Source organism: Dasypus novemcinctus, chromosome 17 (genome assembly GCF_030445035.2).
Source record: "Dasypus novemcinctus isolate mDasNov1 chromosome 17, mDasNov1.1.hap2, whole genome shotgun sequence".
Lineage (NCBI taxonomy): Eukaryota > Metazoa > Chordata > Mammalia > Cingulata > Dasypodidae > Dasypus > Dasypus novemcinctus.
This window is the reverse complement of record NC_080689.1, coordinates 7,450,858-7,476,945: the sequence shown is the minus strand read 5'-3', so window position 1 is coordinate 7,476,945 and position 26,088 is coordinate 7,450,858. Positions and strand designations below refer to the sequence as shown.

The following is a 26,088-nucleotide window of genomic DNA, read 5'->3' as shown; positions in this document are numbered from 1 at the left end:
CTTTTCCCCCTCTTTTCAGTGGCCACTTCATAACCGCTTTATTATAAGTATACTTTAATATAGACTATAACTGACCTACAATAAACTGCATACCACCACAATCAAGACAGAAAGCAAGTCCATCACCCCTAAAAGTTTCCACGTGTCCCTTTGTAATCCCTCCCTCCTGCCCCTCTCCACTCACCCCCATTTTCAGTCAAACACTGGTCTGCTTTCTCACTATAGATTCGTTTGCATTTTCCAGAATTTCATAGAATGGAATCATGCAGTATCTACTATTTTTGTTCTGGCTTCTTTCACACAGTATAATTACTCTGAGATGTTTCCATGTTGTTGCATACAGTGTCAAGAGTTCAATCCCTGTGTTTGTTGCTGTATTCTATTATATAGATATACTGTTGTTCAACAATTCAACATCTGTGTTGTGTCCAGTTTGGGGCAATTACAAATAAGCCTGTATGACTATTTGTGTACAAGTTTTTGTGGGACACATACTTTCATTTTGCTTTGGTAAATACCTGGGAGAGGGATGGAAGTAGAATACAAGGCCTTCAGGGTGGAAGTAATCTTGCGTCTTGAACCTCTTACCTGTAATAAGAGCATGGCGAGAAGATACTGGCTGTTGAGGGCTTCACAGGTGAAGATTTTAGAAGGAGTTGGAGAGCTTTTAGTGTGCCATGAGTGCTACCCCTCACTCTTGGGGAAGCAGTAAGGGTGGTTTAGCCCTGAACCTCAAGTTAGAAGAGAGGGGCTTCGGCAAGACCCTCAATGACCTTCATAAGGGAACCCAGCAGTTAGGGAGACACACCTGTCTCCCCCCCGGGAAACCTAAAAGATGAGTAGGCTGGCTGGCTGCTCCCCCTACAGAAGTGAAGGGAAGGTGGCTGGTAGGTGGCCTTCCTCCCAGATCTCACTGGAGCCAAGGCTACGGAGGTGTTTTCCACAGACCAGGTGCGGGCCACTCATGGGAGAGAGAGCTGGCTGGGGTTGTCTGAGATCCTGTCCCATGGTGGCACCTGGAGAGGAGAAGCTGAGGGTTTCACAGGATTCCTAGGAGTCGTGGAAGGAAGAACTGATAAGCCAGAGGATAGTGCCTGGCTTGCCTTCAAGGGAACTGCAGACAAGAGGACCCTAACAATGGGGGCAGGAGAAGGTCCATGTCTCAAGAACCCATGCCAGCTCTCAAGAGCAAAAGTCAGCCTGCACAGAGCTGGCTGAAAAGAATAGCGGTCGGGTGGGGCATATGCCTCCTTCCTTTTACCAGTGGCTAGGTGAGCACTGAGCAGGCTGGGGAGGATGGAGAGCAAGGGCAGGAGGGCCACACCCTCCAGTGTCCTGCCTGCAGACGGCAGAGCTGTGAGAAGGGGGCATTTCAACTGTAATTGAAATGTGAAGTTCTGCTTTGTTTTGTGTTTTAGGAGGTCCTGGGTATTGAACCGAGAAGCAAGTGCTTCTTGCTTGTGCTTCTTGGTTGAGCAAGTGTTCAACCACTGAGCTAAACCTGCTCCCTGAAGTTATGATTATTATGTGGGACTAGACACTTTTAAATAGGAATTGAGACTATGTGACATAGTGTGACCATAGGACTTTTTGTGGCTAAAAGTAATTAGAAAAGTCACAGAATGACCCAAGTGTTTATGCAGGAGTAAAATTTCTCCTGTAGGGGAAAAAAATGTAGAGGGATAATGGGAACCAAAATTGAAGTTGCTTTCATACTACATACCAAAGCTGATAAACTGGGTACAGGGATACTCGAAGGAGAAGCAATCAGCTGTGGAAAATGCTACTGAGTCAAGGAGGATGAGGGCTGAGATCCAGCCCTAGCTTTGGACAGCAGAGGCCATTGGTGTCCTGGACAAAGGCAGTTGCATTGGAAATAAGAGGACCAAAGCCTGATGACAGCAAGTCCATGAGAGAATAGAAGGAAAGGATAGAGGCAGGGAGTAGAGAGAACTCTTCAGAGAAAGGTATCTGTAACAGGAGTAGAGAAAAGGTACGGTAGATGATGGGGGCGGGGCTGACGTAGTGTTAAAGGGTGAATTTCTAAAGATGGAAATGTTTTAGGCTGAGTATAATTGTCCCATTACAAAGACGACATTTAGCAGAGGACAGGGCACAATTCCAGAAGTATCCTTGCATAGGAGAAAAGATATTGGTCCAGTGCTCAAGAAGAGGGGCTGGCCTTGGAGAGGAGGACAGATGCTATCATCTTGGTAAGGAAGGAAGGCAGGGTACAAAGGACAGAGGCAGGAAGGCAGAGTTGGGGAGGACTCGGGGTTTTTCTCCTGCTGGCTTCTGTTTTCTCAGGGAAATAAGAAGCCAGTTCATCCATTAGAAGGGAGACCAGGAAAGATGTTGTGCAATGGAGGAGAAAGGAGAAGGTGCAGAGTTGTCTAAAAGGGCAGACAAATGGAGCCCCATCAGGCAGCCCCATTGGCTAGAGAAAAAAAAAAAAAATTTAAAAGTGCTGGAAAAATGTAAAACATCATAAAAAAATAAAAAAGCTGAGAAGATTGGAAAGAATCTCCAGGTCAAAGTCTAAAAGACAGAGAGACATGAAGAACTACACCAGGGTTATTTTTTCCCTTCCACACAAACTTGAGATTTGGTTTCGATAATCTGATGGGTGAAGAGGGCAGCAGTCAAACGCCACCACCCACCCTAGGTGGGGACTCTAATGGCAGGACTTTCCCCTCACACAATGGAATATTCAAAGGGCTACACACTGTTGGGTAAAGGTGAACCAGAAGCAAACCTCCCCCTTCGTTCCCCCAGAAGATGGCAAAGAATATTTGCTGAGTAGAACAGGGTGGGGGAAGCCACCCTGAGAAACTGTAAGCACAAGCTTGCCAAAGAGCAGGTTTTAAAAACACACCACAAAATTCTCCCATTTTAAAGTATATGATGCAGTTATTTTTAGCATACTTATGGAGTTGCACACCCTTCACCATGATTTAATCTTAGAACATTTGTATGACTGTCAAAAAGGAACTCTGTACCCCTTAGCGGTCACTCCCCATTTTCTCTCTACTCCCAGTCCTGGGCAACCACTAACGTGTCTTCTGTCTCTATTCTGGACATTTCATATCAATGAAAGCATACAAATGTGGTCCTTAGTGACTGGCTTCCTTCCCGTGGCATCACGTTCTCAAGGTTCACCCATGTTGGACACGCACCAGTACTTGATTCCTTTTACTGCCATATAACACTCTGTAAGGCTATCCCCCATTTTATTTAGACAGTCATCATTTAGGTTTCCAATTTTCAGCTAGTATGAACAACACAACTATGAACATTTGTGTATAAGTTGTTGCGTGGACATATGTCAGCTTTTCTCTTGGGTATCCATCTGGTAATGGAATTGCTGGGTCAATGGTAACTTGGTGTTTAGACTCTGGAGGAACTGTTAGTTTTCCAAATGTTTGCACCATTTTCTCTTTCTACCAATAATGTACGAGCGTTCCAGTTCCTCCACATTCTCTCCAACACTTACTACCTGTCTTTTAGACGACAGCCTCTATCAGGATTGGATCATGCCCCCCACAAAAAGCATGTTCTGGTCCCAACCCCTAGTCCTGTGGGTGTGAACCCACTCTGTACTTCTGGAAGCTGGTAGTTAAATTTGGAGGCTTGAGTAGATTCAGATTCTTCTTTTTTCCTTTGAAAAAACCACCTCATAGTGCTGTGTACTTCCTGCTGCAGCTGACTGCATCACATCAGGAAAGACCTAAGGTCTCTTTGTATCACTTTTGTTGAAATCAAAATTGATTAGTGGGCTCAGGTGTTCCCAGGCTGAGCCTTCCTTTATACCATTCCACATCAATATTTCACATAGTAATTTTTTTATATTGCTGATCATCATCTACATTGATGGTTTCATTAGGCGTTGCAAAAATGATATAATTTTTCTAATTTTCTAATTCCTTTTGAACATATTAGCTGGAATTTTTCTATAAGGCAATTATTTCCTTTATCAATTATTTGGTGACCTTGAAATATAACTCACAAAGGAAAGACAATATAAATATTTGAATTATTTTGCTTTAAAAAAACAAATTTTCATAATGAATTAGATACTCTAACAACTTCCAGTGATGACCAATGAGGATTTTGTTTTTGTTTCTAATCGTTCTTAACTCAGAGAGCTCCCCTCTACCTTTTCGTAATTTCCCTCAATGGTTGTATCTTACATAATTATGGTACACTAACAAAACCAGGAATTTGACACTGGTACATGTGTATATAGTTCCATGTCATTTTATGTGTAAATTCACGTAAACACCACTGCAGCCAAGACACAGAACTGATCCACCTCCTCAAAGATCTCCTCCCTGCTACTCTTTTATGGTGACACACCCGCTATCCCAAACCCCTAGCAACCATGAGTCTGTTTACTATCTCCATAATTTTGTCATTTCAAGAACATTATATAAATGAAATCACTCAGCATAATGCCCAGTCAAGTTGCATGTATTAATAGGTTGTTCCTTTTTATTGCTGAGCAGCGTTCCATGGAATGGATGCTCTGCAGTTGCTTTAACCATCCACCTGCTGAGGGACGTTTTGGTTGTGTCCCATTTGGGATTGTTACAAATAAAGCTGCTATAAATAATCACGTACAGGTGAATGTGGACTAAAGGCCCAGAAGTATAATTGCTGAGTAGTATATGGTAAATGTATTTTAGTGTTGTTGTTTTTTAAGAAGCTGTCAACAGTCTTCTTTTTGATGCTTGAATTATTCCAGCTTTGGCCAGTGGGAGACCTAACAAGTTGCCCTCCTGTGTAGTATTTTCATGATCCAATTAGTGTTTTCTTTTGTTTTTTAGGAGATATCAGGGACTGAACCCAGGACCTCATAATAGGAAGCATGAGATCAACTGCTGAGCTACATCTGCTCCCCGGTGAGCATTGGAGATTTTTTGTTTGTTTTTAGGAGGTACTGGGGATCAAACCCATGACCTCATACATAGGAAGTAGGTGCTCAACCACTTGAGCTGCATCCACTCTCACCATCAGTCTTTTCTAGTTTCTTTTTTGTTTTGGCTCTAAAAGAGACCCCAGGCTCCTCTTGTACATATCCAGTCCCAGACTTGAAATTGTGCTTGGTTATTATTTTTTTAAGGTGGTACCGGGGATTGAACCCAGGACCTCATATAGGTGAAGCAGGTGTTCAAACACTGCACTACAACCATGCCCCCACACTCTGTTATTTTTGACTATGTGTCACTCATTATATATGACAACGTATTTGTGAGTGGGCAGTCATGCTTAAGCTGTAGGTCTGCAACCCATTTTCTCCCATTACTAGTTAAATATCCTTGTAAATAGATGAACAAATCTCCTGGCAACTAAACTATTAGCATTTATTAGTCTTTATCTAAGGAATGTTTTAGCCTCACAAATTTAGTTGCTTATGACTGCTTATAGGAAACAAAAATGAAATCTATGGGTTTCTGGGCATGGTTCTCTAGAATATGTTACTAAGCCAAGTAAGCAAACTTCTAGTTAAAATGACTATTTCTGTGTAAGTGATGGAACCTCACACATCATTTAGAGATGCAGTGTGGCACTGATATATTGCTAATAGGACTAAAAAGGGTAAATCATTTGGGAAAACAGTTTGAATATTTCTTATAAAGGTAAACATATACTTACTCTGCAACCCAGCAACTCTACTCCTAGATATTTATACAAAAGAAATATGTCTATAAAAAGATCTATATAATAATATTTAGAGCAGTTTTATTCATAATAGCCAAAAAAGAGAAACATCACAAATATGCATCAATGGGATAACAGATAAGGAAATTTTAGTAAAAAAGTTAGAAAGATGATTATGGATTCTACAAAGCAATAGGAGGAGTACTTATGCTATTTTTTTTTAAAGGTAGAATAAAAAATGTTTTTTGTGGGAAACATATGTGGCTCAACCAATTGGGCTCCCATCTACCATATAGGAGGTCCAGGATTCGGTGCCCAGGGCCTCCTAGTGAGGGCAAGCTGGCCCACGTGGAGTGCCGGCCCAAGCGGAAATGCCATCCCATGCAGGAGTGCTGCCCTGTGTGGGAATGCTGCCCCACATGGGAAAGCTACCCCGCACAGGAGTGCCAGCCGACGCTGAGAGCTGGCACAGCAAGATGATGCAACAAGAGACACAGAGGAGAGAAAAAGAAGACATAGCAGAACAGGGAGCTGAGGTGGTGCAAGAGAGTAATCATCTCTCTTCCACTCCGAAGGTCCCAGGACCAGTTCCTGGAGCCACCTGATGGGAATACAAGCAGACACAGAAGAACAAACAGTGAATGGACACAGAGAGCAGACAGTGGGGGGAATGGGGGAGGGGGAATAAATAAAAAATAAATCTTAAAAAATAAAAGCCTTTTGTATTCTCTGACTTAACAAAACACTTTGTGGCAGTTTGGAATTATTTTAAGAATCCCAAAAAGAGAAATACTAGGTTTGTGAAATAATCCATGCCTGTGGGTATGAGGCCCCTTCAACTGAACTACATCAGTGAGGCGTGACTCAAGTTGAGCGGCTGCCCTCTTGCTGGGTCTGATAAAAACCGACGCACCGGAAAAGGAAGCCGCCATTTTTGATCCTCCCACGTGGAAGAAAGGTTTTGCCCACAGCTGAGCTGCAAGGAGAGAAGCCCCTGAGAGAGCAGAGAGCTGAGGCCCAGGAGAGACGAGCCATATAACTGATAGCTTACATTTGAAGTCAGGAAGAAAGCAGAGCTGCGGAGACAGAGAGGAGGCCCGGAAGGGACTAGCCCTATGCCTGGTTGCCCACAGCTGAGCTCCAGGAGACGATGGTGGTTCTGGAGGGGAAGACAGACCTCGGCAGAGACTGGTGGCCATCTTGCTTCACGGTGTGGCAGCTGACTGGTGAGAAAGCAGCCTTTATGGTGCCTTGAGTGGGACTTTTCATGGCCTTGGAACTGTAAACTCTTACCCCAAATAAATTCCCTTTATAAAAGCCAACCTATTGCTGGTATTTTGCTTTGGCAGCCCTTTAGTGAACTGAAACTCTATCTCTGGCAGAGAGTCATAGCCTTGCTCATGACAATGAGAAGGAAATTCCATCTTAGCTGGAAGCTGGCAGCCAATTGAAAAAACTCCTCTTTACTTCTGCTTGGCTATTACATTTTTGCGACAAAAAAAAAAGTGCCAGGCAAATTGTGGACCCCATAAGTAAAGATAACAGAATGTCAATAATTCAAAATTATTTTGATATTTATAAAACTTCACTACTGAAAACAATTTTTATAATTCAAAAGAGAATGTTTTTACGTTATGGTAAACTGTGGTACCTTTATACATTTCTCTTTTCCCTCTGCCTGGCCACCTCCATTCTGGGTGCTGGCTCCCCTTTATTTTAGCATCTGTATAAACAACTTGATTTTGCTTTCAGAAGAACTGGTAGCGGTGCTCTTCTGTGTTGGCAAAGGGTAACCTAGAGTTATTCTCCTGGCTGAGAAAGAAAACGGGGTTTGGCATCAGAGTTGGTTCTAATTTTACCTTCACCATTTACTCACTTTTCTCCTCTGGAAAAATGGTGCTAAATGACCCCTACTTTGTATTATTTTTTTAACAAAATATGGTGCTTACTCCCTGCCATGCACTGTTCCAAGCCTCTTCATATCTTACCTCATTTAATCCTCCCATGCCCTCATGACTTATGATTTGCCTTGGCTTCCTGGGTCTGTCAGAACCCAGAACCCCAAACCAGGTGGCTGAAAACCCCAGGAATGCACTGTCTCCCTGTGCTGGGAGAGTAAGAATCGGGTGCGGACAAGCCCATGTGCCCTGAGTGCTCTGGGCAGCACCCTCTCTGGCCTCCCCCAGCTGCCGCTGGGTGCCAGCACCCCGCCGCTCCTTGGCATGCGGCCACCTTTGCCCATCGTCGTCTTCCCCCCGGGGGTGTGTCCACGTTTCTCTTCGTACAAGGGCCCCCGGCAGACTCGGGTGAGCACCCGCCTGCATCCAGTTTGGCCACCTCTTACCTAATCACATCTTCAAAGACCCTGTTTCCAAGTAAGGTCCCAGTTACGGACCGGGGTTAGGGCTTGACCACGTGTCTTTTGGGGGGACACACCATTCAACCCCTAACGCTGTTATGATCATCGTCGTCCTCTAGGGGAGGAAGAGCAGAGCGGGTAAGGGACGCGCAGCTGGTGGGCGGAGGGGTGGCCTCGCCCCGGGACGTGGACGTCCTCGCCTGGCCGCCCGGCCTGGGCCCGGAAGGCAGCCGCCTCCAGCCCCGGCGCCCGGGGACAGCCCTGCCCGCGGGGGCTGCGGGACGTCAGCGCGGAGCGTGGAGCCCGCCGGGCCAGGAGCCGCCCTGAGAAGGCTCTAAGGACCCCCGCGGGGCTTGGGCCCGGGCCCGCCCCCAGGACGGGCGCGCGCGCGCTGGGAGAGGGGCTCGGCCGCAGGAGGCGCTGCGCCCCCGCCGGCCGCTGGCCGTCCCCGCGGCGGGGTCCCCGGCGGCAAGATGTCGGCGCGCGCGCCCGGCCTCTCCTGGCTGCTGTGCTGCAGCGTCCTGCTGTCCCCGGCCGCGGGCTACGTGATCGTGAGCTCCGTGTCCTGGGCCGTCACCAACGAGGTGGACGAGGAGCTGGACAGCGCCTCCACCGAGGAGGCGCTGCCCGCGCTGCTGGAGGACTCGGGCAGCATCTGGCAGCGCAGCTTCCCGGCCTCGGCGCACAAGGACGCCGCGCACCTGCCGCCGCGGGCCAGCGCCGCCCGCGCCCGGCCGCCCCCCGGCCCGCCCGGCATGTTCTCCTACCGGCGCGACAGCGGCCCCGCGGCCGCCCGGGGGCTGCGGCCGGCCACCGCGCGCTTCCTGGCCCACGCCAACAGCTGGGGCTGCCTGGCCACCGTGTCCGCCCAGGAGAAGGTAAGCCGCCCTCGGGCCCGGAGGGGCGCCCCCGGCCACCCGCCGCAGAGGGGCCCCGAGCCGCGCGCCTGGCGGTGGCCTGGGAGGCGGGCGCGGGCACGTGCGCCGGGGGAGGCTAGGAGCGCTCGCACGCTCGCTTCCAGGTCGGGGTGGCGTGCCGGGGAGGCCCGGATGGCACCGCGCGCGGTGGGGAGCTGGTAGCACCAGCGTGGCTTCGGTGAGCCTGGCAAAGGAGAGGGTGGGGGACCTGCCGGGCGGCTGGGGACTGAAGGGCCCGCGGGCCATGAGATGCCCAAGTCCCCAGCGCCTGGCCCGAGAGCCGGCGGGGGCTGCGGCGGGAAGCCGCGACGGGGGCACCGCCAAGCCGCCGCCGGCTCCGGGCGCTGCGCCGCAGACCCCGGGCTGCTCCCTCTCGACACCTCACCCCAGAAAGACAGGGGGCAAGACACCGCCCGGGCCTTGGAGGACATGGCCATTGTAAAAAATCGAGCTCAAGAATTTTCCTTGAAAGGAGGTTTATTAAGGAAAGTGTGTGAATGCTGGCACCAGCTCTTAGCTGCGATTTTTACGTTCACAGGTGTCTCATTCACCTGTTAGACCTGGCGCTGAAAGACGTGAATAAACAATGAGGACAAAACTCCCCTAAATTCACATCCTCCAGAAATCCTGTTAAGAGAGCTATACTGACTCTATTACGAAGCAGTAATTTGAGCTATTTACTTCATGTGAAAGTAATAGCAATAATTGATAAAATGTTTAGGACATAGACCAGGTAGCAGTTTCTTGCCCCCAGCTCTGAGTTTTACCAGCTCTACCCCCCTGCCCCAGCTGCTGGCTTTCTTCACTGTGCTTTCTTTATCTATAAAATCGAGAGGTTGACTAGATGGTTTTGAGGGTCCTTTCCCACTTAAAAAATTACCTAAGCAATAACCTTATTCCAGTTATGACAATGACCTTAACTTCTCTAGGGTCAAATTCCATGCCAGTTGGATAAGCATCATAGTTCTAGTGATGCTCCTAAGACACACATCTTAAGAAGTCATGAAATTCAAATATCAAACTGATCTTGGTTTAAAAGACACATATTTTCGAGCAATTGAAAGCCTAGCTCCAATGCATTGGAGACATTTCATTTGACTTTCAACATGACTCCTCTTAGCTTTGTTAGTTTTCCTTTCCAATGTTGACGTTTACTCCAATTTCAATAAATTCAGTAAGCATTTGCCAAGCACCTACTGGGTGTGCGAACCATGACTCTAGGTAGTTTATAAGAAGTTGAGAAACAGGATTTGTGAATGAAGTTATATTACTGTCCTGGAGGAGTCCTTAAAAGATTTTTAAGAAATCAAAGCCGTCCCTTCCCGCAATTCCACACGCCTTTGTCATGCTTTGCTCAAGACAAAGGCAGGCCCTGAGTTCTGAGCTAACAATGAAACTACACTCTGTAAGGGATAGAGCCCATGAAGACTGGGGTTCTTTATCCAGCAGGGTTTGGGAAAACCTAAGGCCAATAATTCGTATATGTTTGAGAACTTCACCCACCCTGCTGTATGATCGTGAACCAGCTGAAAGTATAACTTGCATATTGTGATCAATAATGAAATTGATTATAACGTAAAATGTGACTAATAAAGGAGAAAGTTGTGTGGCCCCGAAAGCAGCAATGAAACAAAATTCCTAGAGTCCAAAGGTCAGGTTTGAGGTAAATTCTATCCCTAAGATATCTACCCCAAAGATTTGGGGGCAGCAGTAAAAGCTGTGGCACACCAAGGAGTGGCTTGTGGGAAAGGCCTTAGCATTCCCCACACAATTCATTCCCCCTCCCCAAAATAACATTAAATTAGATGAGCCTATTGTCAAAATCACTGTGACACCCAGCTCCTGGCTGGAGACAAGCTAAACTCTCAGCTCGAGTCAACTCTCACCTCTGCACTAAAAAAAAGCCTTTTTGGTGTTTGTTAGATCCAAGGACTGCCGTTTGGAAACTGCCTGCCCATCAGCGACGGCCCCTTCAGCAACAGCACTGGGATTCCTTTCTTCTACGTCACCCTCAAGAACCCCGCCGTGGCCGACCTCATGAAGGAACCCATGGCCTCGCTGATGCTGCCAGAATCCGAAGGAGAGTTCTGCAGGTACCCGAGGGGTTGGCCTGACCTGCACAGGCCCTGGCCAGCTTGGGGCAGAGTGGGGCATGGGGGCGCTCTCTGGTTCGAGGGCTTCAACGGAACCCTGCAGTTTTTAAGACTGAGATGCAAACTGAAGTCTTGACCAACCTGAAGTGGAAAGGGTGTCCCCTTCGTTTCGGATAGATATCCACCACTCCCCAAGCTCTTTGAGCCTCAGTGTCCTCATCCATAAAATGGGACTAATCATCTCTCGCTCGTAGGGTTATTGTGAGGGCTGGAGGTATGTGCAGAGAGCCTTGTACAATCCTGGGGTGGGTAATGGAGGCTAGTGTCATTATGGGAAATGGGCAGAGAAGGGGTTTGGGGAAGGAAGAGCCAGTAGTTTGTCTCCATGGCAAATGCAGCACAGAAGGCTATTGCTTTTCAAATTAATTTCTATCCCACCTTGAGAGGCATGTGTCATGAGGGCCCTTTCTGAAACACTCTCTTCACATCTCCTAAAGATAGTTAAACGTAACTGGAACCTCGAGTCAGACGCCTTTGTCTAAATGTAAAAGGCAGGCTTGAAACCAGATCCTGCTGGGGAGATGTCTGCCCCGAGTTCGTGTGGGGCTGTGTGCGAGGGACCAGCGCCGGGAGCGGGAGGTGCCACAGGGTGGCCTTGGGTGAGTCACGGAACCTCTGGGGCCTCGGATGCTGGGGATTCCTTACAAGACTGAAGGTTCATCCCCACTCTGAAATAGTGTTTGTCTTCATGCATGGCATGAAAAAATATGCCTGAACAAATTTAGCAGTTCTGAAGGAAGAGAAGGAAAGCAAGAATGAACTATACCCTGCAGCCTGGAGAAACCCACAGGAGGCCGCAGACACTGTCAACAAGAGACGAGGCTGGGCTGAGCTAGATGCTTCAGCTGACCCACTTTCCCGTTGGGTTATGTGGCAGGAAGCCAGGGAGTTTCCTTTTGGATGGAATATTCTCACTGTTCTCGGTCAGAGGAGCTTTGTGTTACTAGAAGTGTATTCCCACGATACTGACTACTAAAGCGGTCATTGCGCTACAGCAATCAGCTCCCAGAACCCAGCACGCACTTGTTCTGGGAGACAGACCCCAGGGTGTAGACGGACCCAGAGCGCACCTGCTCCAGGAGACAGGTCCCAGGGTATAGACGGACCCAGAGCATGCCTGTTCCAGGCCCCAGGGCATAGACAGACTCAGAGCATGCCTGCTGCAGAAGACAGGCCCCAGGGCATAGATGGACCCAGTGTGCACCTGCTCCAAGAGACAGGCCCCAGGGTGTAGACGGATCCAGAGCACACCTGCTCCAGGAGACAGGCCCCAGGGTATAGATGAACCCAGAGCACTCCTACTCCAGGAGACAGGCCCCAGGGTGTAGACGGATGAACAAAGCTGCAGCAGCACCTCGGCTGTGGATGGAATCATGTCTCAGCCGGCAGAGGCATGTGTCAGCAATGACGAGCAGGAGCTGAGAGCTGAGCGCGGGAAATCCAGCCTGGGAGAACACCCCACCGCGGGGGAGCGGGCCAGGGGTCCTGCAGCCCGGGTGGGAACCAGGCCTGCTCCCCTGTGTGGCCTTGGGCAAGGGGGGGTGTGGGGCTCCTTTGTGGGAGACATCGTGTGCAAAGTGCAAGCATCTGTGCAGCAGGCTGGGGTAGTGGGTGGGCGACTCCCGGGCTGAGGACTCATCTGTAACTCTGGCCTGGGAGAGGAAGCACCCACAGGTACCTCTATGTCTAGATCCTCACATAGTACTTCCGAGCTTTCTGGCAACGTTCAAGCTTCTGAAGTATAGTACTAAAATGTAACTTTAAAATAATGAAAAAATAAATGTAACTGAAATTCCTACAAAACTCACCTCAGTAGACATTTCGCTCCAAAGCAGAGTTACCAAGAAGAAAACTTCTGTACCCCCCAGATCTACGCCTCCCCAGGAGCCCCGTCAGCCCCGCTGTGCTGCAGCTGTGCGAGGTGCACACTCCCCCCTCAGCGTGACGCTCTGCCTTCACGGGCTTGGAACTGTCAAGTGCAAGGGCTAACAAGGCAGAGCCATGCTCTCAGCACTGAAGGACAGATGGACACCAGGGCCCTGGATAAACGAGGCAAGCGAGAGGCTCCCAGGAGCGCCAGAGCCGGGCAGAGCCAGGGTGGAAGTGCCCGTGCCTAAGGGCCACCCTGCAGGCAGCTGGCATGAGGTTTGGAGGGGAAGCCTGGCCAGGTGCTTGCATGCTGCCCACCCACCCAGGAGAGCCCCCGGGGAGGCCAGGGTTCAGTTCTGAGTGTTTCCCCAGACCAGGGGGCGGGGTCAGAACATGCCGCTTTCCCACGGTGCTGCTGATTATTTAAGGCCACCCGGTCCTTTTGCCAGCGGACGTCAGGCTCCTCCTGGGAGGATGAAACCGGCTTTCATTCCACGAAGCAGGAATCCTGCACATTGAAAACTCCTTGCTGCGGCATGTCGACACCCACGTTGGAGCACGCTGTGCCCTGCTGTGTGAGCAGGGAAGGGGCTGGCTCCCGCCTAATTCACCCCATGTGGGAAGACAAAGCTAGAACGGGGCCTTTCTCCCTGCTGCGACCCCCGGGGCTCCCAGGGACCTGAAGGGCGGCGATGGTACCAGCGGACCCAGGAGCTGAACGGTGAATGGGAGTTCCCCATACAGCCTCCTGCACAGGTCAGACGGGGAGGGGACCCTGTGACCACTCTCCTGGAGGGAAGGGGGGCCTTCACAGCCATGGCTGCGTGGCCGCTGGTATCCCCTGGCAAGTGGCCGTGCCAGCTGCAAACCTTCCTCTGGATCCATCAGGACTCAGCCCTGGGCCCGGCGGACAGGCCAGGACAGGCTGCTGAGCCACATTTCCACCGACAAGATGCAGCCCTGGATGAGGAAACCTACGACAGCCCAGGGCAGAGCAGTTTAGGTGGTACAGGTGCAGCCACCTGGGGAGCACCTGTTAGGGCTCCATGGGAAATGGACCTCACGGAAAAGACAGACGGGCTAGTGTGTGTGCTTTACAAGCACAGATGGGCTTTATGCTTAAATGGACTTGGGTATGTCATTACAAGGGAATCCTGTGCTAAAGCATGAGAAACCCCTCAATGTGGATGTTCTGTGAGGTGTGAAATATAGTTGTTGGACTTTCCTTAACCCAAAGGAAACTAATAATCATGATGGATTCTAGGCCCTAAACTAAGCCTGCAACAATGTCTCATATTTCCTTCCTGACTTTTGAAGGTGTTAATAATTTTTGTTGCGGTGTATTTTGCATGTGATGAAAGGCACATGTCTCCTATGTACATTCTGATGCATTTTGATGAATGTATGCATTCCAGTCAAGGCATAGAATATTTCCATCGTCCCCAGGGGCAGCCTCAGTTCAGATTTCTAGGACCATAGATATATTTTGCCTTCTCTTGCAATAGAATCATCCAGGGTATGTTCTTTTGTGCCTGGCTTCTTTCACACAATATGTTTTTGTGATTCTTTCATTTTATTTTATCAGTAGTTCACTCTTTTTACTGCTAACTTATTTACTGCCGAATGACATGATTATACTACAACTTGTTTATTCTCCTGTTAGCGATTTGGGTGTTTTCCAGTTTGGGGCTATTATGAATGATGCTATTATATACAATTCCTTAAAAATCTACGTAAACAGCAATGACCAAAGTTTCAAATGGCTTTTTAAAATGGTAATCTGATTTGATCATGGAAATAAAACCACCATCCATTGAAAAAATAAAAAGTAGATAAAGATAAATGATAGGTAGGTAGTTACAGATGTAGCTACAGATGACAGATATAGATAGATGATTGATGAGATAAACAGATAGAGATGATAGAGGGAGTTGGTTGATGATAAGTGGGTAGGTAGATGGGTAGTTAGAGATAAAGAGGTAGATATACATACATCCGAAGATAGGTCCCTTCCCATATTCCATATTCAACTATTATCTGTTCTGAGAAAATGTGTCATAGTCATCTATGATTGGTCTCCTCAGTGCACGATTTTCATCTTTACTTCATCCTCAGTCCCACAGCCAGGACAAGCTTGAGAAGCCCACATCGGATCCTGGCATTCCTCCGCTCACACCCCTTCCTGGGAAATAGAGAGCAAAACCTGATGGCCTCGGAGACCCGGCCACCCTTTCAGAGTAGTTAATAGTGCCGCTCCTTTGCTAATTGACTTAATGGTTGATTTATACCCTAAATTTAGCAAATTAAATGCATTAACCCTGAAAGCTGGTCGTCTTCAAAGCTGCCGTATGCATTTGGCATACAGCTAAGAAAAGCTTTTCACTTATTAACACCCATATGTGTGATGACACATATTTCACTCAAGAATGATATCGAGGTCCTTTAACTGGCCTGTTTGTTTAATATAAAGTTAGGTACAAACTGGAATGAATGAAGGACATTGAGTGTCTGGGGCTCCTAAAAATCTCAGCAAGTTTGATGATGAAGAACATAAACAGCCAAGGGCGAGCAGGTGCTGAATGTGCATAGAATGTTTCATACGGCCAATTGTAAATACGTGGGAATGGACAGAGTTGATGGCAGCACCTTATAACGAGTATAACAGACACTGCTTATTTATAAATGTGACTGTGGCTGCCAGGGGTAGTCTAGGGAGGTCGATGTTAATTGAAAGACAGCTAGAGGACAATTTGGGGACTGTATAACAGTGATTTTGGTGGTAAGTGAGGATTATGGTTAATAATATAAATGCAAGAATGTTCTACTACAAGGTGGTGATACATGGGGAAAATACAACTAACGTAACTTATAGACAGTAGTTAACAGTAATATTGTAATATTTTTGTAGCAAAGGCAAAGGCCCCATTTAGTTACGGATTTTTCCCAGACTTTTCATTGTCCTAATCCTCTGGTCCCTGAACTTTCCCTGAAGCTTCACAGTAAATTCTCTAGATTTAGCGGGAGGCAGCTTCCCTGGTTCCCGCCCCGGGGCATATTTGAATTGAGTGCTATCACTCTGCCCTTCTTCCTAGAGAAGATCATTTGGAAAAAGAATCTGACCTAAGAGTAAGTAGAAAGTGACTTTCAGGAGGAGTGGAAGAGCACCAGTGGTGGTTTCTACGGGACACAATAGCCAGGAAAAATTGCCTCGAGTAGAATGAAGCAGCTTAACCTTTCAGAACCTCACTTTTCCCATTGGCATATGGGGGAGGGGGGCCATACCTGAAGACCCTCCTGCTGCAGGATTTTGTGAGGCAGGGTAGACTGGAAAGCCAGGCCAGGTGAGAAACGCCCTTCTAGATCTGGGAATGTTAACAGGTGGGGCCCCCCACGGAGCTGGGGTAGCTCTGCGACCCTCACCCCCCGGGAGGGAGGGTGGGCCGGCACATGGCTTAGGGCCTGGACTGCCTTGCCCCTGCCCCACATGAGGAGCCAGAGCCTCTCCAGGGACGAGGAGCCAGGACACCGAGCAGCTCTTCCCTGCCTTGTCCAGGTTTCGGTGAGCTCCGTGGAGAAGCCGGTCAGACCCGGCTCCGGTCACTTCTAAGAGGAACTCAAGATCATGCCGTCGGGGTTGGTTTCCAGGGCTGACGCAGTCAAGCATCACAGACTGGGTGGTTTAAACAGCAGAAGCGAGCCCGCGGTTCTGGAGGCTGGACACCCAGGCCTGGCTAGCAGCAGGGACAGGCTCCTCTGAAACCCGTGGCTGGCCTGAGCTGGCAGCTGCGGCACTTTAAGCTGTTGCCACCGTCATGTGAAATTCTCCCATTGTCTGTCTCTGTTTCCAAACACCTTTCTTCTAAGGGCACCGGTTTGGCCTCAGCTTCATCATGTCTTCAAAGAACCCGTTCCAAGTTGAGTGCAATCATGGAACCGGTTATGGGACTCGCACGTGTCTTTTGGGAGTCGCATTTTAGCCCCTGCCGGGTCTGGGAACACAGGGGTAGGCGGCTCTTCCGCTTCGTGGGACACCACACTCCATCCACACCCGCCAACCGAAGCAGGACCTTCAAATGGGTCCTGCCTAGCAGCTGTCAGCTTGCGTGAAATCTGTTTCATTCTATTGTTTTGTTTACTCCTTGGTGCCCTGATCTCTTCGTTAAATAATTAGATGAATCAGGGGCAGGAATCTATTTCCTAGCTGAGAATAAAATGACAAATTGAGAATAAGATTCCAGTTTCAGAGCAGCTGGCAATCCCCCCTCTCTTCATTTTTCTCTCCCTTCGACACACACATGCCCCTTCCACTAAGTGAATTTATGTGCAGGCCAGAGGCTAGTTGTGTAAGAATTCAATAAATATTGACTGACAAAGAAAACCTACCTGGGAAATTTATCATCTGCTCTACACCCTGTCCTTGTGGAGAATTCAGACTTGAATGCCGTGGGTTTCAGGTTCGCATCTTCTTAGGGAGTCAATCAGGGCAAGTCCTCAGGACTTTTCTATTTGATTCACATTCCACTTGATGGCCTTAGATCAATTTTCTTTTTTTTAAGGAAGTAGCAGGGACTGAACCTGGGAGCTAGTATATGTGAAGCAGGTGCTTAACCACTGAGCTACACTGGCTCCTCTAAATTTTCATTTTGAGACCAGGATATAAATGGAACCAAAAAGGAAGCAGATGTGGCTCAAGCAATTGGGCTCCTGCCTACCACATGGGAGGTCCCTGGTTTGGTTCCCAGTGCCTCCTAAAGAAACAGCAAACTGGTGTGATGGGCAGGTACAGTGAGCTGACACAACAAGATGACGCAACAAAAGACATGAGGAAAATACAATGAGAGACACAACAAAGTGGGGACCAGAGGTGGCTCAAGCGATGAAGCACCTGCCTCCCACCTCGGAGGCACCAGGTTCGGTTCCCAGTTCCTCCTAAGGAAACAAGGAAGACAAACAGACAGCAAGTGTAACAACCAGTGGGTGAAGAGAATAAATAAATAAAATAAATCTTTTTAAAAAATAAATAAATGGAAACAAAAGAGGTTTATCAGATGCTTTTCCTGACATTAAAAAAAAAACTAAATAAAAAATACATTTCAAAAAATTTTTTTAAATATAAAGCTTTGATACTTGGACAAATGCAAGGTCTCTAAGTAGTTGAGTTGATTATCAAGAAAGGAGGACATAAGAATTCCCACTCTTGGAAAAGGCTTTTAAGGAAGGATTGTCTCAGACCTTGCTGTGGGTGACAGCCCCTTTTGAAGGCATCCTGTCCTGACGGTGAACAGTGGCTCTCGTCAGAGCTTGTGACTGGCCAGGCCTTGTGGAGAGGCTGAGATTCCAATTTGCAAAGGAATCTAGTTTTGTGAAGGGGATGCCAGGGAAGGAATGGCATGAAGTGGGTGGGTGTATAAGCCATAGAATGGGAGCCTTTCAGAAAACAATGAGGGAAGTGGATGTGGCTCAGGTGACTGGGCTCCTGCCTAATACATGGGAGATCACTGGTTCGAATCCCCTGCCTCCTAAAAAAGGCAGCGAGTTGGCGTGACAGGCAGGCATGGCGAGCTGATGCAATGAGCTGACATGACAAGATGACGAAACAAGAGATGAGGGGAGGAAAGACAATGAGAGACACAACAAAAGCAGGAAGTGGAGGGGGAGGGGGCTCAAGTGATTAGGCACCTCCCTCCTCCATCAGAGGTCTTGGGTTCCGCTCCCGGTGACTCCTGAAGAAACCAGGAAGACCAAGTAAATAAATAAAATAAATCTTAAAAAAAAAAAAAGCAGTGAGTCCTCAGGATGACTTGCTTGAGGCAATTCAACATTGAAGAATCCCTCATCAAAAAGGTAGCACCTGCCTGGGACAGTTTGCTGGGACAGAGATGTCATTCCTGCCCCATCCTACAAGCAACTCCTGCATTTTGTGGGTGCATTGACAGGAGGAGGAGCTCCTTCAGGGAGACAGGTTAACTGAGGGGAGGTGAGCCTTTAACCACCAAGTCGAGAGCACACCTGAATTAGCATGCCCTGGGTTTAGTCGTTGCTTCCGTGCAGAAAATCAAAACAGACTCGGAAAATGTAAATGCCCTGTGACCACTTCCCACCCCCACCCCCATCCTTTTAACTGTTCTTGTAGGAAGAAAAGAGACTTCTGAATGATAGATGGAAACCGCAGCCCTGCCTGATTCCAAATGCAGGCGCTGGGGTTTGTTCCCCTGGAACTGGTTGGAAGGTTCTCCATTCAGTCGTGCTCCAGGCGGGCTCAGTCCAGCCCTCAGCGGAAGCCCCTGCTTGTGGCAGCTTGCTCGCCGATAGCCGCGTGACGTCAGTCTAGAGTCTGCTCCCCACCCCCAGACATGCCGCACGTGGCAAAGCCCAGGGCGCAGCCCCAATCAGATACAGAAGCAGAATTCCATTTCTCTTCACTGAATCTAGTTCATTCCCCTTGAAGGCAACATATAAATCTTCTGAATAAATTGTTCTCTGTCCGGATTCGTGTTACCTCTTCACCTCCTTTGCCCCGTGGTCCTGTAATTCTGGAGCTTGTGTTAACCTGCGTGGCTTTGAAGAGCTGTCTGCAAGGAGGCAGGGAACTCTGCAGAGAGCAAGCTTGACAGCAGGCACTCCGAGTCTTCTCTCCCGTCTTCCGCTCATTTCTACCGCCTGCTCTCATAGAGACCTGCAGACACTTTTCTCTCCCTAAGTTTTTGTTTCGGCGCCATGAAGGTTTGCCCCCATGGTTCCCATTCATTTCCTGAAGCCACTAATATTTCCAGTTCCTTTGTCCTGACACTTTCCCTTTCTTCAATCTGACTCCCTTTCCCTCTGGGCTCAGCTTTAAACGTCGTGTTCCCTGGACTGCCCTTGCTCCTTACGTTCTTTGGGGCAGTGATTCTCAAACTTGAGTGGGCCTCAGAATCGCCTGGGGACTTGCTAAAGTACAGATTCCTGGGTCCCATCCCCAGGGGTTCATATGCACTTAACTGCTTCCTTAGGAGGGTGGAGTAGAGGATGTGGACAGGATCTACCTCCTCCCCTTTGCATACCTTTTGCTGTACCATATTTTGAGAGGGATATTTACAAACTAGGAAGTCTAAAAGCAGCCATCCTGGAAAAGAAAAGTCTTAGGAAAACTTAAGTGCTTTCTGCAGGTATCTGAAAGGCTGGCACAGAGAGGGGGAATTATTATGACAAATTATGTTTGTTCTGGGGTTGCCCTGGGGAACAGAAGTAAAACTGACAGGTAGAAACAACAGAGACCTCCCGGTTTTCCTCTCTACTGCTGCTCCTCTTATTCTTACCTTCAGCATCCTGGGGATGGCCCGTCCTACAGCTTGGCATCTCCAGCCAAGTTTTTCTGCACTGCTTCCACCTCTCACTCCCATGGCCACATCCCAGGTTTGGTAGCAAATGCCCCAGATCCAGATCTCAGGTCCAAGTATTCTACCCCCTATCCTTCTGGGTCCCTTGTTTGAGTAACCCCTCTACTATACGTTTTGACCACATGGAGTCTGCCAATCGTTTGTCCCCATGACAGTCTCACCACCCAGCATGCCTCCTGTCTGAGTTAGAGTCCATGATCTATCTTTACAACCACCCCTGAGACTACCTGCTCCCCCTCTGCCTGTCCTCTCTGGAGTTCCTGCCTGGCCACACCCCTACTCCACTGATTCCTGGTTCTTCCTCCATTCCTGTACCCAGATGGCTCCACATTGCTGGGACAAACCATGTGGCCAGGCTGATGCTTCCACTTTAAATTTATGGCAGCATCCTCACACGTGTTCTCAGCACCTGGAAGTACTGCTCCATTTCCCCCTTTCCCACCCTCAGTTTCACATCTTCTTCCCTTTTTTCAGACCAAGCCTACTCACTCCCCTTTATTCTTTCTCAGTAGTAGATGACACTCACACTGACAAAGCACAGAACCATTTCAGGAGAACACTCTCATCTCCCACCATGAGGTCTACACACTTAGCTATATTTACACTAGTGGTTCTTAACCAGGGGCAATTTTGTCCCCCAAAGAAACGTTTTTGCTGATCACAGCTGTGGGGGGCTGCTACTAGCATCTAGTGGGTTGAGGCCAGGGATGCTGCAGACATCCTACAATGCACAGGACAGCCCCCCACAACAAAGAGTTTTCCAGCCCCAAATGACAATGGTACCAAGGCTGAGAAACCGTGGTCTACATCCACCTACTATCATCTGGTACCTGGCAGGATACATCCGAGAGAGGCGAGGTCTGAGCAGCAGGTCTCAGTGGCCTTCCACTGGAAGGGGACAGTTCATTGTGCAAGATAATCCCACGCGTTGATGGACATTTAGAATTCCTGACCTCTGCCCACTCAGTGCAAGGAGGGCCCCCCACCTCCACCCACCCAGTCGCTGGGAAAACCAAAGATGCTCCACAGAATTCCGGTTGCCTTTGATGGGAAAAAGACCTCCCCTGGTTGAGAACTATCTCTACTGATCCTATGTATTGACACCGTATCCCTGCCATTTATGAGACATCTTAGGAAAGGCATGAACCAATTCTTTTTCCTATTTTTAAAGAACCAAAATATAAAGTTTGAAAAAATGTTTTAATGTTCATTGCTCAGCATGCTTATGTATATTGGTCTAACTTCCTAAATCCTCAAAGAATATTATGTATTCTTTTCACTAATATTTTTCTTTACCACTGAACACAAATGCACAGAAACAAGACAGACTTTTAACTACACTAACCAGAAAGAGGCAGTATTTGGGAAGGTTGCATCTATAGTTTTTAGAAAATGCACCCCTTGTGAAGCTCTTAGAAAATTGTAGTTCATAAAAATGTGAGTATAAAAGAAATTGTTTTAGCATAAGAAGGATTACTTACTTCAAAGGAAGTTAAATATTTGGAAGGCAATCTTCTCATTTAATTGGAGTCTATTTGAATGCAAAATGGGGGTTTTGTTGTTCCTTTCCTAACCAGCTCGGCTAATAGAGTTTTTTGGGGTTTTTTGTTTTGTTCCATTTTGTTTTTTACACAGGGGGCTACAGCTGACTATTCTCCCTACTTAGCAGCATTTTGGAGCCCCAACTCAATGGGGTCCATGCCTCAGAGCAGTATTGTCACACAGGCAGACCCTCCTGCTCCACAAGGACAGACCCTTTCAATATTGTGGATGAAATCATCACACACCATATCAGGATCTATTACAGGAAAAATGAAGAGTGTAAAAAGAAGTTCCTGGGTGGATCTGCAAGTGTTCACTCAGGACAGCTGACATGCAGAAGTGGGTGAGTGACAGCTGGCCTGATGCTGTGGGCACAGCCAGGAACCCGGAGGGAAGCAAGCTGGCCTGCAGGACAGGTTCTGCCCCTCTCTGCCACTTGTCCTCAAGCAGGTAAACCAGCCGTGGAGGGCTCTAGGTAGCTTCTAGAAATGGGTGGATTGGGTTTTTTTGGGGGTCCTGTACTTGAGAATAGAGTCTTCTTGGGGCACCTTGGCAAGGCACAGGTGGCATGGCCCAAAGTCAGATTGAAAGGGGAGAAATGCCCACAAGAATGTTCACTGACCTGAGAGAGAGGTGGGATTTGTGCAGCTCAAGTCCTTCAGACCCTGGGGTCACCCTTTCCAGCAGGAGTACACAAAAAATTAATCAAGCTTCCACTAACTGCCAGAGGCACTTCCAAGGGTTTCCAGAGAGGGCATATAATTCTTGTGGTGATTTATCACACTCCTGCTCTCTCCTTTCCCCTCTACTCAATCACCTCTGAATGTCTTATGACCACTGTGATGGTTAGTTCCTATGCCATCTTGGCTGGTTTATGGTGCCTAGTTGTTTGGTCAACCAAGCACTGACCTGATTGTTTCTATAAGGGTCCTTCATAGAACAGATGGATTTGCCACTACAGTCAGTTGATTGCATCTGTGGATGAGTGCATCTACAATCAAGCAAGGAGATTGCCTTCAACAATGAGATGAATCTTCTCATCCAATCAGTTGGAGGCCTTAAAGCAAGAACTGAGGATTTAAAATTTCGACAAGAAAGAATTTCCAACTCTAGTCCAGCTAGCCTCCTTCTACTGGAGAATTCTTCACCTTCATCAAGTTTCCAACTTGGGCCTACCCTGCAGAATTTGGACTTACAAATCCCTACATCACATGAGCCAATTCCTATAATAAATCTCTTAATATGTACATATATCTATCGATCTACAGACAGATAAACCAGTAGATAGTGTCTCTCTCTCTCTCCCTCTCTTTCTCTCTCCTCCCAACCCCCATCCCTCCCCCCTCCCTCCCTCCCTTCTTCCCTCTCTCCTGTTGGTTCTGTTTCTCTGGAGAACGCTGATTAATGAAAGCCCATCTAGAGGCTCCTGCCCTCTACCACACTGGGATATTGGATGTAACAGACTTTCACTAGGGTTGGGGAGGGTGGGAAGATACAGCTAGGGTTGCCAGGTAAAATATAGGAAGACAAGTTAAATTTGAATTTCAGATAAATTTAGTCTAACTATATCCCAAGTATTTGTTGTTAACCTAGAATTCAAGTTTTATTGGGTGTCATGGCAACTCTAGGTACAGCATAGGACAGAAACCATGTCACATGACACCTCTGTCTGGTTCACTGGCCATATGTCATCGCAGGAATGAAGGCAGCCCTCGCCTATCTCCCGCCTCCTCCCATGCTGCTGGGGTCCATCCCTCCCTTTCTTTTCTTCTCTGAGTCTCAGGAGCCTCCCCAAACAAACAAAAAACCTTTTTTGTTCCCTAACTACAAAGGAATCCAAAATAGACTAAAAGAGGTGAGAAATATTCAGTTTACCTCAAAAAGAACTTCTCCATTTTTAACTTGCTCACATTAACTTACTGTAATTTTATGAATGCCTATGAGTTAAAACACAATGCATATAAAATAGCACTTATTTTTTTATGTTCAAAGAGCTTTCACATACATCATTTCATTTGAACCCTATGAAAAAGGCAGGTAAGATATTATTGTCCCTATTTTACAGAAGAGGAAATTGAAGCTCAGTCCTTCTGGCTTAAGATCACATGGCAAACAGCATTACTGGGTCTATACTTGGTGTTGTTTCCATTACCCACCTGCTCATCACAGTTCCTGCAAATGCAAAGTAAAATTATCCAACATCAGAGCTCCAACTTCCTAGCCCCATCTATGAACTCAAATGACAGAATTGGTAGAAAAATGTTTAAGTTAAGCTTCAGCTGAAAACTCGGTGAGTAAATAGATTTCAAAGCATGTACTCTCCGCTATAAAATAATCACTGTTTAATTTTTATGTTTTAAATAGAAAAAAATGAAGATAAAAACTATATATACACTAATTCCAAGTTTTTAAAACACACTCTTTATTTTCTAATATGTACTTTTTATAGTTTCCAAATTTTCTATAAGGAAATTGATTGTGTTAAAATCTATTTTTTTTAAAGATTTACTTTTTATTTACTTCTCTCCCTTCCCCCCTCCCAATTGTCTGTTCTCTGTGTCCATTCGCTGTGTGTTCTTCTGTGACCACTTCTATCCTTATCAGTGGCACTGGAAACCTGTGTTTCTTTTTGTTGCATCATCTTGTGTCAGCTCTCCGTGTGGCACCATTCTTGGGCAGGCTGCACTTTCTTTTGCGCTGAGCGGTTCTCCTTATGGGGCACACTCCTTGCGTGTAGGACTCCCCTACGCAAGGGACACCTCTGCGTGGCACGGCACTCCTTGTGTACATCAGCAGTGCACGTGGGCCAGCTCCACATGGATCAAGGAGGCCCAGGGTTTGAACCACGGACCTCCCATGTGGTAGGCGGATGCCCTATCCACTGGGCCAAGTCCACTTCCCTTAAAATCTGTTTTTAAGATCTTCATCAAAGTTTTTAAAATGTTATCATAGACTAAACCAAAAAATAATAGAAAGATAAAACTTTTAAAAACATATGTTCATAAGAAACAAAGGGCAATTCCATGTGTAAAAATGAAGATGAAACCTGTTGGAGAAAAGCAGCTATCACTGGGACACAGAGACTGATGACTGCAGGCATAAAGTTTATTGGGAAGCTCTCCCAATGGAGGGAGTCTGAAGAATAGACTTCACCCTATCCCTGGAGGGTTGTAGATGTGACTTTGTATAATACATCAATATGCGGTCAAATGGCTAGGGGGTAGTGAGCTAGGGCATAGGGTATTCTTGGAATGTGGGAGGGGTTGGTGGTGCCTTTGCCTGGAGGAGTGAATGCCCTTATCTGATCCACTGCTGTATGGCTCCTTTGTTCTTAGGAGGGGATGGGTTGTCTCCAAGCCCTTAGGCTATGGAGGTTATGGCTGGAGGCTTCCTTTCTTCAATTTCTGTCAAGGTGGAATCCAGTCATGGTCTTATGACCTGTTAATCACTGCAAACCTTGTAAGGGGGAAGCAGAACTGGGATTTCACTAGTGGAGTTTACCAGTCTGGGAAAATTAGAGGCATAGGGTTTTTTGTGGGTTTTGTTTGTTTTTTAAAAAGTTTATTTATCTTTTCATTCTTCCATAATCAAAACTATCAAGTCCTACTTCTAAGGAGGAAAAACAAACAAATCCAATTCCCCACACCCACCTTCCATTCTTTTAAAGTCATAGGACAAAGAAGGAACTGCAGTGGGACAGGTGGGTGCAAAGAACCAGAGCAGGGAAATGGCAACATAAACTCCCCAAATACTTAAAAAGCTGTTCAACAGAAACTGTGCTAAATACAAGACAAGTAAAACTAAGGAGTAGCAGTGACAAGAGGCTCTGTGTAATATGGCCTCCCTTCCTCTTTTCTCTTCTCATGAGGATATTCTAGGCAAGCCATGACTTACCCCTTTCAGATCTAAATGTTAACTCTTGAGTCTCCCTCTAGATTTCACTAGAAGAAGTATATGATACAGAACCATTCTTCCTCAGATATGTCAAAAAGGTACAGATACAGAAAGTGGTAATTTTGCCCTCTACCACTGTTAGGTGTGAATTTATAAAGAGGATGAAATCGAGCCAGAAAGTGTGACTGCTCCTAATATCTTCCAAGGTAGCAGAAGTTCCTCAGAATCTGCGAGAACCAAGAATGCAGGAAAACTCAGATGGAGGCACCAGCCCAGTCTGCCTCACTCGCTCAAATGGTATGGATTATCACATC

The 26,088-nt window shown here is 47.4% G+C and overlaps 1 protein-coding gene and 1 long non-coding RNA gene across 2 annotated transcripts in view; both read left to right on the top strand.

The window, feature by feature from the left end:
* Window positions 1-8,425: 8,425 nt before the first annotated feature.
* Window positions 8,426-26,088, top strand: part of CREG2 (cellular repressor of E1A stimulated genes 2) — a 43,986-nt gene continuing 26,323 nt past the window's right edge. The window contains exons 1-2 of the mRNA XM_004471760.4: window positions 8,426-8,898; window positions 10,861-11,030. Coding sequence (XP_004471817.1) covers window positions 8,494-8,898; window positions 10,861-11,030 — 575 coding nt within the window. The 5' untranslated portion in view covers window positions 8,426-8,493. The remainder of the gene's footprint in view (window positions 8,899-10,860; window positions 11,031-26,088) is intronic.
* LOC139436741 (uncharacterized) lies at window positions 22,041-23,127 on the top strand. The gene is made up of 2 exons (XR_011646077.1): window positions 22,041-22,330; window positions 22,807-23,127. It is a non-coding gene; the product is annotated as an uncharacterized lncRNA (long non-coding RNA).